This window comes from Dermacentor variabilis, chromosome 1 (genome assembly GCF_050947875.1).
Source record: "Dermacentor variabilis isolate Ectoservices chromosome 1, ASM5094787v1, whole genome shotgun sequence".
NCBI classification, from domain to species: domain Eukaryota; kingdom Metazoa; phylum Arthropoda; class Arachnida; order Ixodida; family Ixodidae; genus Dermacentor; species Dermacentor variabilis.
This window is the reverse complement of record NC_134568.1, coordinates 103,454,619-103,473,462: the sequence shown is the minus strand read 5'-3', so window position 1 is coordinate 103,473,462 and position 18,844 is coordinate 103,454,619. Positions and strand designations below refer to the sequence as shown.

At 42.0% G+C, this 18,844-nt stretch overlaps 2 protein-coding genes across 4 annotated transcripts in view; one reads left to right on the top strand and one right to left on the bottom strand.

Annotated features, from left to right (window-relative positions):
* Oseg2 (intraflagellar transport protein Oseg2) overlaps positions 1-1,094 on the bottom strand; it is an 85,799-nt gene extending 84,705 nt beyond the window's left edge. The window contains exon 1 of the mRNA XM_075691871.1: positions 1,019-1,094. Within this exon, the coding sequence (XP_075547986.1) occupies positions 1,019-1,057 (39 nt within the window). The 5' untranslated portion in view covers positions 1,058-1,094. The remainder of the gene's footprint in view (positions 1-1,018) is intronic.
* A 672-nt stretch (positions 1,095-1,766) lies between these two features.
* The window catches only part of LOC142582294 (FIGNL1-interacting regulator of recombination and mitosis-like), a 43,318-nt gene continuing 26,240 nt past the window's right edge, over positions 1,767-18,844 (top strand). For all 3 annotated transcript variants that reach the window (XM_075691850.1, XM_075691841.1, XM_075691859.1), the window contains exons 1-7: positions 1,767-2,018; positions 2,607-2,646; positions 2,770-2,849; positions 2,947-3,042; positions 7,641-7,781; positions 10,537-10,620; positions 12,792-12,949. In XM_075691850.1, coding sequence (XP_075547965.1) covers positions 1,968-2,018; positions 2,607-2,646; positions 2,770-2,849; positions 2,947-3,042; positions 7,641-7,781; positions 10,537-10,620; positions 12,792-12,949 — 650 coding nt within the window. In that variant the 5' untranslated portion in view covers positions 1,767-1,967. The remainder of the gene's footprint in view (positions 2,019-2,606; positions 2,647-2,769; positions 2,850-2,946; positions 3,043-7,640; positions 7,782-10,536; positions 10,621-12,791; positions 12,950-18,844) is intronic.

Below are 18,844 nucleotides of genomic sequence, written 5' to 3'. Positions count from 1 at the left end.
ACGTTGTTGGCATACCAAGTTAGAGGTCCACACCTTTCATTAGACTCGCGCACTCAGCACAATAAGTTAATTCTGTCTACAATATGCACACGCGCGCGCGCGTGTGTGTGTGTGTGTGTGTGTGTGTGTGTGCGTGCGTGCGTGCGGGCGCGCGCGTTTGGAGCGTAGTATACATTCTAAAAGCGTTTACACCATTTAAGTGTACGTGTCACGCTGAAACGCGCGTGCCGTTCGTTGGATGACAGTTATTGTTTGGAAAAGACAAGCGGTGCAAACTTTTCTTAGGATATATGTAGTGATTTTTTCCTCTTATTACATCGGTGTGCTGCATACATATGAAAGCCACAGGCCAGACCAAATTAATGCTGTCGCCTAGTGACAGCTGTAGCTGAAGGTTCACAAAGTTTTCTTCAGCACATGCATATATCTCTTTTCCATATCAGAATGGCAAATTGCACAAACTGGTGGTTTTTCATCTTGAAAGCAAATCCAAGTAGCATGAAAAACGCGAAAGTTGCAACTCAGGGACTAAAGGCGTGAAAAGAAAAAAAAAAAAAAAAAACGGCGGGAAGAAGACGCAATGCTTTACTTTCGGTTCCATAACTTGCAATACTTACGATCTCGCAATTAACTCTCTCCAGCAGTTGAAAAAGTGCTATATAACGCTTGAACATAACAGGCTAGAAATGTCATTCTTTCTGCAGCGTATGTTTAAGTATATGGGGTGCTTAATATGTCAATAACTCGATTTTGCATTACTAGCTACCTTTTTACGAAAATTGGATACCACGACAGAACGTTCCAGTTAAACATTATCACTAGGAGAACTAATTTACCCGGAAATTTCTTTAACGCACGTTACTAAGAAATAAGGCGAAAGACATTGCACCTCCACTTGCTAGCATTCTTACTGTACGAGTTTCGTTTAAGCGATATGATACAAGAATACTGGAACCAATTTAACGATGATATGGGCGAATATTTGAACAATTTCTCTTTCAGACAGACTTGTACGCACCTGAGGGGGCATTAGCGTCTTCAAGTACCTTATATGCATGTCTAAAGCTGCGCGCCCACAATCAAGTATCAGCTTGCGCACGGCAGATGCTGAAAAAATTCGCCGGTCGTGTTTGTATGAGTTGTTGGGATTTTGTTTCCATGGTAACGCAAAAAAAAAAGTCCGCGATCATCTGTTTATCATTTATTGAGCACCATAAGAAGTTCTTTATTTAGTGCTGTAAATAAAAATTTCTTTCATAAGGCATCAAGAAGTCTATGATGTCTTAAAGCGCGAACTGGGCTCTCCCACGCCCACTCACCTCGACGACGGCTGCGTCAAAGTGATCGAGCACACTTACATCGAAAGGAGCCAAAAATAACTGCAGGAACTACTCTGCGTTGCGCAGTGAAGCGGTTGGGAAGCGATATGCAACCATTAAGTTCCTGTGATGTGCTGCCCAACTTTGTGACATTAGAAGTTCCGCATGGGCATTAGGCTTTGCATTTGCTCCGAGATAACGGCGATCCGCTGTTGCAACTGCACATTAAAGTCTCAAAGGCCATGCTTTTGGTGCACTGCAATGTTGCCAATTTCCTCAAACGAAGGGGCTGAATTCATTGAATTTATAAATTATAATCAAGTGCTATGGCTATAATCCAGTGGCGAGTGCATAATCAAGTAGTATCTCTAAAACACCCGTTTCGTTTTATCTATGAAACACCAGAATCAGGAAACACTGAGCAACAAAAATGTCATGCGTGTTTTGGACCGTTTCGGACATTGCATCCGGCGACCATGTACGAAGTTATAGCGGGATTCTTGTTTTGAGGTTCCCACTTGTATTAGAAAGCATCCTCTATATGTGTGCCTGAACTTTACGTCTGAAAAGGCAGTAATGCCTACTTAAGCGAACAAAACAGTATCTTCGTTTAATTTTGTTATTGACGGGGCTCCGACGAAGTTCAAAATGTCCGAGAGAAACCAGAATTGGATGGCGCAAACTGCGTCTGCTTTGATCGTATCCTTCTCTTGCTTGATTTTCTTCTGCGCTGTAATTGTGCACATTACTAGTGTGGTACACAAAGATCTAGCATTGTAAGGTATGCATATTATTTGCAAATTAAAATAGTGCGGGGTTTTCACTCACAACAGCACGCAGTCGATTACAGACCGACCTTCGGCCGGAAGTTGACTAGTTGTCTAATCTTTTACACTTTGACCGCCTGTGCAATCGCCCTTATTCATTACTGTACAATATCGTGCAACACTCCACATTACTGTACAGCACTACACAGGAACTTAACAAAGTGTATGGATGCTCCAGGGCCAGTTGGATGCATGGATGAAGCATCGGCGGCCACATATTCATTATAGCGGAAATCAAAAGCGCTCGTGTACCGTGCTTTGGGTACACGTTAAAAAATTTCAAGGGGTCGAAATTAATCCATGGCCCTCCGCTAAGGCACCTCATCGGCCGATGCGCAGCTGTGGGACGGCAAGCAAAACACAACACATGCAAACTTATCCATTCAGCGCAGTGCATTCTTACCTGAAGCCTTTTTGCATTAGATCAGTGCAAGCGTTTCGCCTCCTTAGCTATTTTCAGGAAAGCGTACAAAGCGGATCTTCGGAACAGTCATACATAGGTGAGAAACGATACAATCAAGCACATCTGCAGCTTAAGTGCAGTCGCTCGCAGTTATGCCGCATGGTTTTGTATCGCGGGGGCTAACGCTCAGTTAACAATAACGGTATTGTCGCTTTAACAGGCCTCCTGAGGGACATGTGTTTCGTGAACCCAAAAGAGTTTGTGATAGACTGCAGCATCGCAAACAACGTTTTATCCACAGTAAGATCACATCGCATATCATTTGAACTTTGCCCCCTTACAAACGTTGATTTCGTGCTGTCTTATTACTTCATTAAAAAACTCATTTTTTTTTTAGGTTCTTAAGAAGTTTGACTCCACGTGTCAAACACTAGTTGAAAGATGTCGAGCCTCCAACACGTCTGAAGACAAAGATCTTTTCGATTTGTTAGAGGTATGGCCTATCATTCAACATCTTATTTTTAAGGTGTGTCACAACGTTAACTCTTTCATTGCTGCTCCTATAGAAACTGATCAGTTTCAGTGACTCATTGACGTTGGAATTCTAGCAACATCATGCGTCATCTGAAATGACAACTGAACTTCGCCTATTTGTCAGATTTGACAATTTTCAGCAGATTGGGGAGGCTCGAAAAATAAAACTTCGACTGGAGGTATCGTCGAAACTATCCTCCAGTGCTCCTAGCACTTCTTCAATAAAAAGATTCAATATTTGCTCTTTAGCCAATTCAGCAGCATAATTTTTAAGTGGCAGCTGCAGTGAAGACACAGAAACTGTTCTCAGGTTGTCAATTTTCCGATTTTATCGATTTCTCAAACAACAGTAGATGCTCATGAGTATGTGTTAGTTTGATAATTGTGTTCGACTAATATCAAGTGCAGCTTTATTTTCCTCATTGTGGGTTGATTTTATCCATCAGCGCTTTGACAGCATGTGTACAAATTATCATGAGCAACCCTTCTCGTTGGGGGGGGGGGTTTTCACTGACACATTCAACCTGCCATGATGGCTTGGCGGCTATGACGTTGCGTTGCTAAGTACAAGGTCGTGGGATCGAATCCCGGCTGCAGCAGCTGCATTTTTATGGGGGCAAAATGCGAAAATGCCCGGTGTCCCGTGCATTGGAGGCATGCTAAAGATCCCTTGGTGGTCAGAATTAATCTGGAGTCCCCCACTACGGCGTGCCTCATAATCAAATCATGGTTTTGGCATGTAAAAACCCAGAATTCATTCATTCATTTTCGCTCACACAAGAGCACACAATCGATTACATACCGACTTCAGCCAAAGCTTGGTTAGCTGTCTAATCTCTTACATTTTGAACACCACCTGTGCAATCGCCCTTGTTCATTACTGTACAATATCATGAAACACTCCACATTGCTGAACAACACTGTACAGGAACTTAGCAAAGTATGTGGAGGCTCCAGGACCAGTTAAATGCACACTAGACCACCTCGCTTGCGCATAAAAGCTGATCGAACACAATAACCAAGCATGAGGAGGCTTCTACATGCTCCCTGACCTGACAACCATTCTTTCGCAAGCCTAAAGGATGCAGTAAAAAACAAACCAAGTGCCTGCTGCAATGAGTAAAAACACATGCTCCCTGTACAATAGGAACTTGGCTGTTTTTGCATTTGTGAAGTTACTGTTTTCCCACATAGCATGGGCATCACTGTGGCTTCTGTTGACACTAACAAACCCTCATAATTCTTTTTTTTTTTGCATTATTTAACTTACAAACGTTGGGGACTAGGAACCAGGTGCATATATGGATATTTCAGATTTATTTTGCTTTCAGCACTTATACTGAAAATAGCAAATTATTGCTGTTGTGCTCCTTGAGGAGCTTCTTTGAAGATTCACATAAGAATTCTCAGAAATTGTGTGAGCAATTATTACTGCTATACTGCTGCTATGCTGAAATAAGATGTTAAAACATGAAACCACTGAAAATGAACACATTTCTAGCAGTAACGAAAGAGTTAAGGGGAAAATGGGATTTTCTGCTTAACGTATTACATCATATTTATCTTCTGTAGGGCAGTTTTAGAGACCCGTCATGTGTATTGAACAATTAAAAAGTTAAAAATCTTATTTTTAGTGATAAGAAGACCCTCGAAATGTACTATGCCAACATCCATTAGTTACAATGGGAGTACAGAAATGATATTCTTGAAATGATTTAGCAGTAATGTAGTAAGCATAGACTGCGCATTGAACTAAGATGTCTACTATGTGACAGATATACAGCATGGTTGCAAACCAAAAGGTCTAAAGAGCTTTTTTTGTGGAAATTCAAGATCTGATTTTGTTTTGCCATACCTGTCATCTATGCAGGAAACCATCCTTAAAGGGTGGTGGCAAAGACTCAAGCAAGCAAAAATTGGATAGATTTTTAATGTATAGCATGTGCAGTCTGGACAGCTTGGCAGCACAGCCATTTGTCTCATAGATGGCTGAAATAAGAACGACCGAAATTTCGAATGCCTTACGGCATGCCATTCGGTACTTTGGACTCCACCAGCACGACCTTGTGCTAATTCAGCCTCAGAGTTTAGTAGTAAGAGCAGCAGTTGTTGCTTTGATATGTCGCCAGTGCTTCCTCGAAACCATACTAGCGAAGCCAAGTCAATAGAAGTCGCTGACAGCACCCAAATCACAGGAAGAACTAGCTACTAAATTCGCTTCTTGATGCCCAGCATTGCTGAACAGTGTTAATACAGTGTATGTCATACAGTATGCACCCCTGCACATTTTCCTGAGTAAACTGCACTCCTGCTAATGCGAACGTATTTCTCCGGTCCCTTGAAATTCTGTTTAGCAAGATTCTACTGTACTTCAGAAATGTGCCTTTCATGTGCAGCTGCAACTGCTAACATTGGGAGCGTTCGACGGCCCAATAAGAAATAAATAAGAACACCACTAACAGCACTAAGTCTTAATGCCACACAGGCATAATTAATGGCATTTAAGTTTGAATGCCAGTAAGTATGTCTGAGTGGCACAGCATGAATGGTGACAAACTTTAAGGCATGAAGCAGTTAATGTCATTTTTTGTGCCTGTGTGGCACAGGTATTATAGTATAGTTTATTGCGTACCCTAATGCGTGATGGAGCATACAATGATTTATTGAGGAATATTTATTCCTTAATAAATCACTGTCATAAGTGTTGCAGTTATAAGTGTTCCCACAATAAGGAATTCAGGGAAATCAAGTTTTAATAAAAATGAAAGGAAAGGTTTGCAGTTTTCTAGTTTGAGAAATGCATTGTCCTTTGTGGTGAAAACTCACCACAGCTGAGGAGGGCTGTGGTGAGATTTTCTTTTATTCACATTGCAGCTAGTCATTTCTTATGGATATGTTTTAAATGACTGGTCCCTAGTTCCTTATGAGTTATGCTGTAATGTTGTGGTGAGCACTTTCAATGCTGGCCAGCATCAACATATTGATTGTAATTGTGTTCTCATTGTTGAAGTGAGCAATACACATGCCAAACAAGAGAATGGAAAGCATGTGTACATATTTGGCAATTCGTTGCATGTTGTGCATGTCTTGCTGAGAAGAGAAAATAGCTTTGATGATGAAGCATCACAGATTGACCTTTAACACTTTTGTTGTGCACCAGGACCAAATTTAACAAATGAAGCTTCACATATACTGCTGATTTGCGTAATATCGCCAGTTTCTGTGGTCATGTGGTGTTAGTTTTAATTTCATACAAACTTCCGCCAGTGGTTAAGAAAGTGCATATAACCTTTGAACAGAATAAACTCGGGTTAGCCAGCTCTAAAGAGGCCTATTATCCATTTTTCTTCATTTAATAATTAAAACAAGCCATAAATATCAATCTTTCCACAACACATAAGTGAGTGCGTAAGGATGCTTGAAATATCTTAAGCAGGGGCTGGTTTAGAGAGGAATTGTGTTTTCACTGGTAACACACCTTAAAAGAGTTGTGCTTTGCCATCAATCTGATACTTGACCAAACGCAGCTCGCAAATCTAGTGGCAAGTGGTGAAGTCTAACCCTGGGCATTTAGCTTGAGATTACAGGAGACAACGAGCAACTGGAAATGGGCAGCTATACTCTGTTGTACAGCACCTGTTGCAGTCAGTGATAGACCGTAGAGTTGATGGAAAGACTGCAGTCGACTAATGTGAATTCGAGCTTTTGGTAGAGCTCAAATTTTTGTTTTAATTATCTCAAGTTGAACAAAATATGGTCAGAAAATCTGTTTCGAGCTATTATACAAAACGATACACACACAAAGAAATGTGCAAGAGTGAGCGACTGGGTGTTGCCAAGTTCCATGGCAGAGAGAAGAGAGTTCTTGCACATGATGCATGTCCAGGATGGCAAGGGTAACACTTGACTTGGATTTCTACTATTCATGTTGTACAAATGTCACCGAATGTTTTTGGCTGCTTTGCTCAGCCCTGGGAATCCAGCCAGAAAGATTGAATTAATCGAAAACCTTGCTTTTACTAATCTGCTTCAAAATGCTTTGAAAACATTGAAGCCAAGCCAATTTCTGAGAATTTATTTTATTTTCCAGAGTCTCAAATTACTTGAGTATCACAACTTGGCTGTATATGGAATAAGATTCCCAAGAACAGTACTGCAATATGAAGTTTCAGATAGCTTGGATCACTTTCAGAGGGATGAGAATGGCTTTTACCTGCAGAGCTTTTTTATTGAAACCAATGAGAATAGCAACAACAGTATACTTGCTGGTGCTTGCAACCCATGCAAGGCTTGCTAGAAAGTGAAGTTCCTTGAGATGCTTACATATATGTACGTGGCTGATCCATCGCTGCCCAATGTATTTTGTTCAGATGTGTGAAATCTTTCCATTGTACATACAGCTGTAGACAATAAGGAATATATAGTTAATTTTGTGGTTTGTTGTAAACATTTATTGTTTGTTCATTTGTGTGTTATTGTGTAGATATAATGATTTCCCAATATTTGTATTTTGAAAACTGATGCTGCCTCTGTCTTTCTGCTTCTTCATGTTTCTAGGTGGCAGTTGCCTCGGTGAAATCAGCAAAAGCACTGTTAGAGCGGGTCTCATTTGGTGATGATGTGACAAACGAGGGAAAGCTAGTACTTTTTACTTTGGGACTTGATTTGGTTCATTCTTCATATGCTCATTGGAAAGTAGTAAGTATCTTCTGCAATACAGTTCACCATGAAGCTGGACAGTTGCACTCCTCATTTGTTTGTTTGTTTGTTTGTTTATTTATTTATTTATTTATTTATTTAACACTGCAGACAGATAGTCCAAGCAGGGAGGAGAACAAATACATGCAATGGCAACAAGTGAGACAACCAAGAAGAATACAACAATGAAAAAAGTCAGTTTCACTCGAAAGGCGAAGCATCGATTGCGATAACAAATTAGTAGACATCTATAGTACAAAGTAAAGATAGTAGCTTTATCGGCCGTATAGACTTGTAAACATTCGCTTACTAACTAAATTAACAAGCATGGCGCCACGCACGCTCAAGCAAACATGAACGCACATCACTCACTGACTGTGCAAATTCGCTGTCAAAACGCTGGAGGGAGGAAGTGCAGCAGCAGAAAGAGAGAAAGAGAGTGATTGTGACGAAGAAGCAGCAGTGAGCGAATTGACCTTCATGCTATCTCTCGCTTCAACGTGAACTAAGCGGCGAGAACACAGCACACACGAAGCTATCGACCCTTTCCTAGATGTCTAGACTCTGTCCCCATCGCAGATCGCTTTCATGATATGGCCTGCGCATCCAGCCGTACGCATCAGCTGCCAGTGTAGAACCCCTCCCCCCAGTGCCTGACATGCAATGGAAGACAGTGTGCTTCCTCCCCTGCTTCCTCCCTTGCGCACGCGAGATTGAGCCGCCATTGTCGGCTCACCCTCTCATGCTTTCACTCACACATACAGCATATGGCGCATGGGGATGATGTTATCGCCTTTGGACTTTATACGGAACATCGCAGTGACGGTGACAGCGGAAATGAGCCTGGAGTATCCATATATTTGCTATCACAATAAAACAGAAAATGATTAATACAAAATTAGGACCTGCATTCAATTAGACATTTCCATTTTGTTATTGTATGGGGGGAAAATACTTTTATGTGTCTGTTTGCGCAAAAATAGCGTTAACATGTGCCGTGCACGGTGACGAGTGGGTCTAGTCGATAACTGTGATAAACATAGAGATGGGTTGAGGGATAAATTGTTAGAATGAAGTAACTTAAGGGGGAATTCAAGTCATTTTTTTTTCTTCCAAGCTCAAGCAGTTAGAAGCAATTAATTTCCAGTAGTTTGGCGGGAGAATAAGATTTTAAAAATTTGTTGAATTGAAAAGAGTTGAAAATTTGTTGAAGTCGGCGCGGCCTAGGCCAACTGCGCATGGCGCAACCGAACGCGCGCTCCAAACAATCTTCCCCGATCATGCCCTTGGTTCATTGATTGATCTGCAGAAGCTTTTGACGCATTTTTTACCTTACTTTATATATAGAATTCTGGCTATATCGAACTATATTTCGCGATAACAGCGCTGTTCCATATATCAAGGTTTGACTGTATTTGTAGCTGCTTACTTCATAAAGAGGTGTTGAATCTAAGTTGTAAGTCCAAAGTAGTTTGGTAATTGCTTGTACGCCATTCAGAGTAATACACTTTTATCTGTGTTGAGTGGCATTCCCTAGCACCTGCATGTATGCATATAAAGACAAGGGAATGGTGCGAAACTTAGTTCTAGATATAGATATCACATCCTTGAGCGCCTACGTGAGTTTACAGTGCTCCAAGGTACAGCACCCAGTGTAAGCGATTATAAACCTGTATAGTTAGTGTCAGTACACATGAGTTTACAATGTTCACCATGTGCTGGAGACATGCAATTTGCCATTGGCTCAAGTTTATCAGACAGAAAATTGCAGCATAAGCTTATTTAAGTGTAAAGTAAAGTGTTTGTTGGCTTCTTATAATATGACTAATAAAAAATCGGGCCCCTCGATTAACCCCCATTCTTCAAGCTTATGGAAGGGAACTCAACAACTTTTTAAGCTTTAGCATGGTTATCTGCATTGGGGGATATTATCAGATTGAGTGCTAGCGCTGCATTTGAGCTAACGTGAATATACATGATGGTATCAAAATGCTTCGAGACTGGCTCTGTTTTGAAAAAAGTAATTTATCTAATTCCAAAATTAAAAACCCAACTCGAGAGTCGCTGTTCTGACACGACTGCTGAAATCAAGACTGAATTGCAAAAGTTGCTTGACTCGTACAAGAAAAAATACTTCCAGTAAATATTTGAAAAGGGATAGGAACATTGAAAGTGCTGTATTACTGTGCTAGGGAACTATTTAGTTAAATTACGTTTTTAAAACATAGCCAGTCTCGAAACTTTGTGATACCACCTCGTGCCTACATGTAAAGTTTTTCAATCTTGCATTTTTTATGTAATGAGTGCACTTTGGAGATATGTTAGCTGTCATTCAGACACTTCATAGTCATATTTACTGCTACAATGTTATTTTTACAGTAAATTAAATCTAATTATATGTTTGCTTTGATTATAAACCTTAAGCATTTTATAGCTCCACTCCATCTATATGAAAGGGAAGATTTTCCCTTTCATGACACTTTCTCCACCTTGCAGGATTCTTCAGAAATGATTTGTCGTACTCCTTTTATATGTTTCAAGAATGCCAGTAATGTCTGCTAATAAAAATAACAAATAAATATACTTTTGTTTCCACTTTGTTTCTCTTATGATACATGTATATATGTTGGTTATATTATAGTGATGATGCCAAGGAGTGTATATTATGGAGATTATGAAACAGTTACTTTATGCTCGCCTTTGCACACAACTGAGCTAATACCCTGTGAAACAAAGCTTTTATAAACTCTTGCAGTACAAAACTGTGTATGGAAAACATCTCGGTAAAGTGGAAGATACTCTTGGCAATCTTTCGAACCAGACCGTGCAGCTGCAGATGGTAAGCACTGTAAAAGAAACTGATTATATTTCTTGTTAATTTAAAAATAATTATACTAACAGATTTGTAGTATGAGAGCTGCAAAAGATTTCTTTATTTATTTGTTTACTACTGCCACACGTTGGTCATCGTGTGAAAATGATGAACAGTAACTGTATTAAAAATGCCACCTCATGGTTGATAATAGAGGTTCAGACAGATTGGGTTAGTTGATGGCTGTAATTTCATTTATTGGCAGCTTATTACATGCTTTGTCACCAAAAAAGGTAATATTGCACACTGTCCAGGAAAGCGACAGTGCTAACACAGCATTTAATGAATTCTGAGCACCAGAACGTGTTGAGAGACAGCACACCGAAATTCTAGCTGACATACCAGGTTTAAAAAGACACTAAAGAAAAACTAAACTGCATTACTAAATTGTACTTCTGCAATTTCAAAATAGCCACAATTACCATGGCAAAAGGCTTTGTAATTCAGAAAAGACGCAGTCTACACGGGCATAGTTAATCATTTGTCAGTAAAGAAGGACTGCATTGCATTCTAAAAGAACCAAAGACTCAGCCTAGCAAGTTTTGAGAACTTTTCCTGTGCCAAGGTACGAGAAGATACATAGAAATTCCTGAAGTCATATTGGTACACCAGCATTGAGGTTTTGGCATAAAATTCGAGAGAGAGATAGGAGTTCGGCCTTTATATTCTACAGCAATACTAATAATTTTTTGTTGCAAAATGAATGAAAATATTGTTTTCAATGAATACTTTACTAGTCTGAGCTGATTTAGTGTTGTTGTTTTGTGTCTCTTTAAGCTCATATAAAATTTCACGCAAGAACCTAAGTTTAGATTCATACATAAGGTTACTGCAAGTAAGCATCACAACTTTATGCTTTTTTATTTGTTATATTTTCTTACTGTCACTGGTCACAACAAAAGTGTTTGTTGTGTTTCTTGATATTAAATAGTCCTGAGCCTCCCCATTACCTTGGTGAGTAAACATGTCATTCCATGGGTAGACCACAGAGCTGTAAACATTGCAGCCAAGTTTTGTGGTAATGCAAGGTGCACAGGGGCTAAAAAGTGGGATAAAGAGATAGCTCCTGTTTTTTTCGAAAAGAAGACTCCTCCTTGGCATTTCTTAAGCTGCCACTAGTCTGCCAGCTGACATTAGGTGGCAGCAACACATTGGTATTAGCCACTGGGTGAAATTTTTACCACAACTTATTTGCATGCACAAGCTCGCATGCACATTCCCACCCTTCCAGGTCTGGCAGGGATTACTGGAAAATGGGGAAGCGGTTAGTTGTTAATGCATCTCGCTTGTCCATTCACCACTGCTTTGTCGTGCCTGGGCAGCTTTGTCAGAAGCTCACCTTAAAAGGTTACCATAAGCACTCTGTGGAAAGGGGAAAAATGGTGAGGCACAATAGGATGGGCTACTGATGCTGCCCTTGCTGAAAGGAACAGATGATTGAGGGAAAATGGGTAAAATAAACATTGCACTCCTAATATTTTCATTCGTGTGAAGCCCTTTTCAAAGATTTCTTTTTAAAGACACGACAATATATACAATGGGTCCCTCAGAACTCATACAAAGGTGTTTCAGGGCACACTTAAAGTGGGTGCAAAAAGGTATAATGAGTGATACTGAGTCAACAAACTATTGATATTGATACTAAGTCACTTGTGGCTTCTGTTAAACAACATTTTACTTCAGTAGTTTGTTAATACTAATAATGCACATGTACATGTAAATGTAATGCAAATGTACATGTGCACACATGTACATTTGTTTTGCACTTGCAGCATCATGGTTGTCGGCAGTACACTGTTGTCCTGCTTACACTGTTGAACAAGTTGTTTGTGTGGACTGAATGTTTGTATACATTGTAATGCACTATGGAAAACTGAGAGATCCCTCCTTCACGCTTCAAGATATGTTTGCTGCTCACCTGTAGTGCTATGGTTGTCATTGCTGCATTTTCTGTAATGTAGTTCTTAAATAATGTCCTCAGCACAAGGGACAGTTGCCATAAGCAGGAAGAAAATGGAGTCTGAAGTACGAAAAAGGAGGTCTTGCTTTCTCTTTATTTTCCATGTGTCAGTACAAGCGCACAACCATTTGCAATGTACTTAATCCGTTATTGTACTTTTTTCACACTCTTTCTCCAGGTTTTGGTTCAGTCCCTGGAAAATGTTGATTTTGCAACATTACATGAGAAGCAGCTTGTAAGCCTTTCAAATGTATGTGAGAAGTTAAGGACACTTGCCATACTGCTGCAAGATCTGGATCTCAAGATGCTTATCTCAGCTCGTAAAATCTTAGTCAAGTGGGTAGTGCTATATGTTTTGTTTTTGAAACATCTCCTGCTTGTAAAAAAGAATACATGCTGCTAGTGATTTGCTATTATTATGTTACATTACTGAGTGTCATTAGTCTGTGATGCCTGAGGCAAGGTTTCTGTGCTCTGATACTGCTGATGTATGGCAATGTACAGAGTTATTTTTTTTAAATTTTCATGCCATTGCATGCATTACCAGATCTATTGGTTGTGCATAAAAGGGCATGTTAGTGGCTTTAATACATAATATTTTGTTTTTATGCCAAACATGATACAAAGGGCACAATATAGAAATATGTGCTAGTGCACTTGCTTGCTGCCTTTCTATATTAGGTCCTTCATCGTGCTTGGCACTAAAACGAATAAAAACAGACATAGGTTGACATCGCAAGCCCGTTAGCATACATTTGATTAAATGGTCAGACACAGATACTTTGCACACTAACAATGATTGTGAAGCAAGCCATCTGTTGCTTGTTTGTGCACACATTCACTTCTTGTAGAGATAGATGCACAGGATGGTATGGATCGCCGATTCAGTCCGTGAACAAGCATGGCAAGCCTAAGTGCCACTGAATCACACCACATTGTACTCAAGGACACCGCAGACAAGTTGATAGCATCGTGATTCGTTGTAGCTCAGCTAAGTCACGATTGTCTGCAGACTAACTCAGCTATCTATCCCGTTGTGTGAATCGGGCTTTACAGCATTGTGAGCGGAAGAAAAAGCGTCAAGATCAAAGTGCTCACTTCAGTCGCACTTGTCAGATTTAAATACATGCTTTTAGCTTGAAGCTGCATTCATGTTGTCTCCATCATCACTGAACCTATTAATTTAAGGGTGTGTGAATACTCGAATATTCGATTTCGAATCGAATAGCAAACGTTCAAATAATATTTGAGAAATTGAATATTATATGTTCGATTTGTAGATTACATTAAATTTTTGAAATATCGGTACCTTCAGTGAATGACCAGGCTGTGGTCGGTGCCTTGACGCATAATCGTTATAGGTACAAGGTTCAACTACGTCAGTCAGATCGATCAAAATAATTAACGCTAGCCGAACAGAAGGAACATCAAAAGCAGCGTGTGTGGAAAGCACGGAAGCATGCGGGATGATCGGGCCGATTAGCTACCGGAAAAGGCACGCTGATCGCATCGAATAAGCAAGTTCAGTACACGTAGATTCGCATAGTTCGGAGCTTTCTACCCACATGCGAGGACACAGACGAACTTGGCACATGCTCGCGGTAGTTGCTGATTGGTCAACCACGAACCTGAACGCCGCTGCAACAGCCGTCTCTCTAACCCGTACGTGTGATCTCACAGCCGATCACTGATGAGCCACACGTAGGAGCATATTAGTAACAAGCTTTCGACGACAGCTTGCGATTCGTTATCACATCAACCGGTGGCAAATTTTTGTCACGGCCATGGCCTTGGCCACATAGTCTATCTAGCCCAATAGGAATAATCGGAGCTGTGTTGTCAGGTGTCAGCGACTAAAGTTACCATTACCGAATCACCGCAGATCTATTCACAGTGATTCCATGACCCTCAGAAAGCCAACAAACCCCTGCGCCACTGTAAGCAAGTGCACAGGATGACCGTTGCACGTCATAGCCGCTATCTTTGCGAAATACCGTACGTTGGCCCCACGTCCTGAACGCCGTCCGTAGGTGCACAACAGTCATTTTTCGTAGCTTCGAGTCACCCCTCACAAGACTGGCTTTGGATTTACGTGGCGGGCTCGAACATATCATTTTGGTGGAGGTGCTGGGTACCAACACGGAGCTCCGCAGCGGTTGCCGCATGAGCCCTGACACAATCATAGACAGCCAAAGTGCCACAATGACGAATTGCCCACCTCCGGTGCCGCAGACTCTGACCTCCGTTGTGTTGTCCCAGCCGTGAGACCCAGGGACCTTCAATGGCATTGATGGTACAGACGTTGAAGACTGGATTTCCTGGTATGAGCATGTAAACGAAAATAATCGGTAGGACCCAACGCTAATGCTAGCGAATGCGATATTCTACCTCTGAGACACAGCGCCAGCATGGTACGAGACCCACAAACACGACATAATGAGTTGGGACGTCTGCAAGCAGAAGCTTCTAGAACTCATTGGAAAGCCCTTTGGCCGTCAGCTAACAGCAAAAAAGGAGCTATCGACCTGTGCTCAAATGCCGACAGAATCTTACGTGGCATATATTCAAAATGTCCTCGCTCTCTGTCGTAAAGTTGACAAAGACATGAACCGACAAGATTGGCCATATCCTGAAGGGCATAGCAGATGATGCATTCAATTGTTATCTGCAAGAACTATGACTCAGTGGACGCGATCATCAAAGATTGCTGCAATTTCAAATTGATGAAGAGCCGCCTCATTATGCAGCAGTTCAACAGGCTCCCAAATACAGCTTCGACGTCTTCGTGTGAGGAACAGCGACGTGAACCCTACTCTGTCTGGACAAGAAAATTTGATGCGGTTAATTCACCATGAGCTCGAAGCCATGTCTCCCGCCGTTCCTCGTCAGCATTGCCCAGACAACACATGTTCTGTCTCGCTTATGCAGGCCCTTGTCAGACAAGAAATGGCAAATTTAGGTCTCCCGTCTCTCTGCCCCATTCGTGATGCCGCTCTCAGTCAGGACCGGCCCCACCCAAGCACTGCTTCCCCGTTTTCAGCGGTTCCAACTCGTTGTCGTAACCCGGCCGGCTGGAGAACACCAGACGATAGGCCGATTTGTTTAAATTGCTCGCGTGTTGGACATATCGCTCGTCATTGCCGCAGTCATTGGTCATCGTCCCCTAGGTGGAGCTTCCCGTCCGACCATCCAGGTCAAAGTGCTTCCAGTTTCTCTGTGCGCCCTTCATCAACGAATACCGACAATGTACCTGCGACCTTCAGAACCAGCCGGTCACCATCGCCCCTAAGTCGTCAATCTCGTTCGCCGCAGGTCCGCCGATCTTCTAACCTCACATTCGTGCTACAGGAAAACTAGTCGGTGCAGCTCCCGGAGGTGACACTGCATCAACGACCCGGCCTGCAAATCCTGTGATCACATTGCGTACCCTTGGAAGTATATTAGACGTTGAGGTGGATGGAGTCCCAGTCAAGTCCCTCGTCAACACCAGTGGGCAGATGTCTGTAATGAGTGTTGCCCTTCGCAAAAGGCTCAGAAAGGTCCTCGTGGCTGCAGTACCGTGTACCGTACGCGTTGCCGAAGGCAGTACACCACCGGTTGTCGGCATGTGTACAGTACAAGTAACAATTGCCGGCCATCAAACCACCGTCTTATTTATTGTGTTAGAGCGCTGTCTGCATGAGCTGATTTTGGGGCTGTACTTTCTTTCGACCCATTCTGCCCTAATAGACTGCACCACAGGTGTCGTGCAGTTGGACCTTCCTTCTGATAGCTACTTTGTTTCTGATACACATCATCCGTCCCTCTGTTCTGCCGAATTCGCCCAGTTGCCACCTCAAGCTGCTACTACATCATCTCTCAGCTTGTCGATGTCATTCTACAGCATGGCGTCGCGCTCCCAAGTACCGTTGTCACCATTGTTGATAATTCTACTTGGCTTCCCGTTCTCAACTTTAGGTCTGTTGAACATTTTCTTCCTGGTAACATGACAGTGGCCCGTCTGACACCTGTGCACGAGTACGAGATATCTTCACTCACGCCTAGCTGTTTCTGCTTCTGTCAGCCCTATCGTCGCATGCTCCCGTTCGGCTTCATCACCCGACCACAACGTCGATAAAATGACCGCTACCAATCTCCAGCTCAATTTGAAGACCTTAGGCGCATTCTGTTTAGTTACCACGATATCTTTGATTTCGATGACGGCCCGCTCGGCCAGACAGCCGTGGTCCTCACCATTTGTCCTGGTCAAGAAAAAGGACAACACCTGTAGATTTTGGGTTAATTATCGCCTTCTGAACAAGATCACCAAGAAGGACATGTATCCATTGCCTCGTATCGATGATGCACTTGACTGTCTACATGGAGCGAAATATTCTTCATTGATCGACCTCTGCTCGGGCTACTGGCAGATCGCTGTTGATGGGAAGAATCGCGAGAAAACAGCCTTTATTACGCCTGATGGACTTTTTCAATTCAGAGCCATGCCCTTCGGGCTTTGCAATGCCCCAGCGACATTCGAGAGAATGATGGACAGCCTTCTCCGAGGCTTGAAGCGGTCCACCTGTATGTGTTATCTTGACAACATAATCATTTTTCTCCAACCTTTAAAACCCATATTGAGCATGTTGCGACTGCCCTTGCTGTGTTCCACGTTGCGAAACTTCAGCTCACCTTGTCAAAGTGTCACTTCGGTCGTCGTGAAATAGCCGTTCTTGGGCACCTTGTAGATGTCAATGGAATTCAACCAGACCCGGCCAAAGTTCGAGCCGTGCAAGACTTTCCTGTGCCGTGCTCAGTTAAGGACGTTTGCAGCTTCATAGGCTTATGTTCGTACTTTGGCCCATTTTTCAAAATTTTTTTGACATTGCTCACCCTCTCACCGAGCTTTTAAAGAAAGACGCCACTTTCGCCTGCGAACATGGCGGCCGAAGCGCCCCAGCAACAACGCTTCTTTGTCATCATCCCTTGTCTCCACATCCTGTTCTGCATCGTGACAATATCGTGTGACAGCACGCTGACCACCAGCAGCAGACGCATACGCCTTTACACAGATAGTGATGGATGCAGATGAAAAAAAAAAGAGGGCGGGGGGTCGTCACGCAATTTTGCCGTGGGCCTCCCGATTTGAGAATGCTCTACCGTCGGCACATGCAGTGCAGCTGACCGCACGGAACAGTGCCGAGAGATGTGATGCACATTTTGTGTTTTTGTCTGTCACGCAGATTGACTTTAATGAGCTGACGATAACCCACAGAAACAACCTGCCATAAAGATGGAAAAGCCCTCCTGGTTTCTGGGGAAAAGCTGGAAAGCAATACTTTCTAAGCAATAGAATGTCGTCATTAAGCACAGTATGGCTCATTGTTAAACTGAAAACCCCATCAGTATTAAGGACAACTTCACTATTTGTTCAGCTTCAGAGGGAAAAAAAGCACTTCATTCTACACGACAGACATTCTCGATAAAAATTTTCCACACCTTTGTAACGAACTGAGCTGTGCTGACATACTAATTTGGTGTTCCCTTTAATAAGAGTAGACCATACTATACATCTTGATTCATAGGTACAGTTACTGATAGCTAGCAGAATTCTTGTTATGTAATGTGATTAGTCTCCTGAACATGTGCATCACTATGTTTCTTGCACAAAATTTGGAAGCATGAAAGTTTGTGTTAAATTTTTTTGGTATTTGGTGTTCAATTCAGTCTTTGGCTTTTTTTTTTCATGATTCAGTTCGATATTTGATTTGAAATCTACTATTCTGTATTCACACACTCCTACTTATTATAGACAGTCTGCAGCAATGCAAACGAATATGCTATATGACTAAAAACAAAAAACAGGTTCCTTGCATTCAGAGAGTGTTCACAAAGTTGGTGCCAAGGGAATGAAATGCATCAGTTGGAAATTCCACAACCTGTAAAGAAGCACTAGCCCATCCTTACTGTGCATCTTTCATAGCTCACCCAAGGTTCTCAGAAATAAGATCATACAAAGCATATGCCACAGAATGTTAGGGTGCTTTCAAGGGACAACACCCAAGAACACTGCTGACAACTGACAGATCCAAGCTTTCATTCATGGGATTCGAACTTCATGCACCTTCAAGGTCCTTCAAATTGAGTGATATGAAAGGCAGCCACTGTACTTACATGAAAACCACATGCATTGCCTCATATGACACAGTATAAAGACTATAAGGCACTGACATGGCACCGAGACAATGAAAA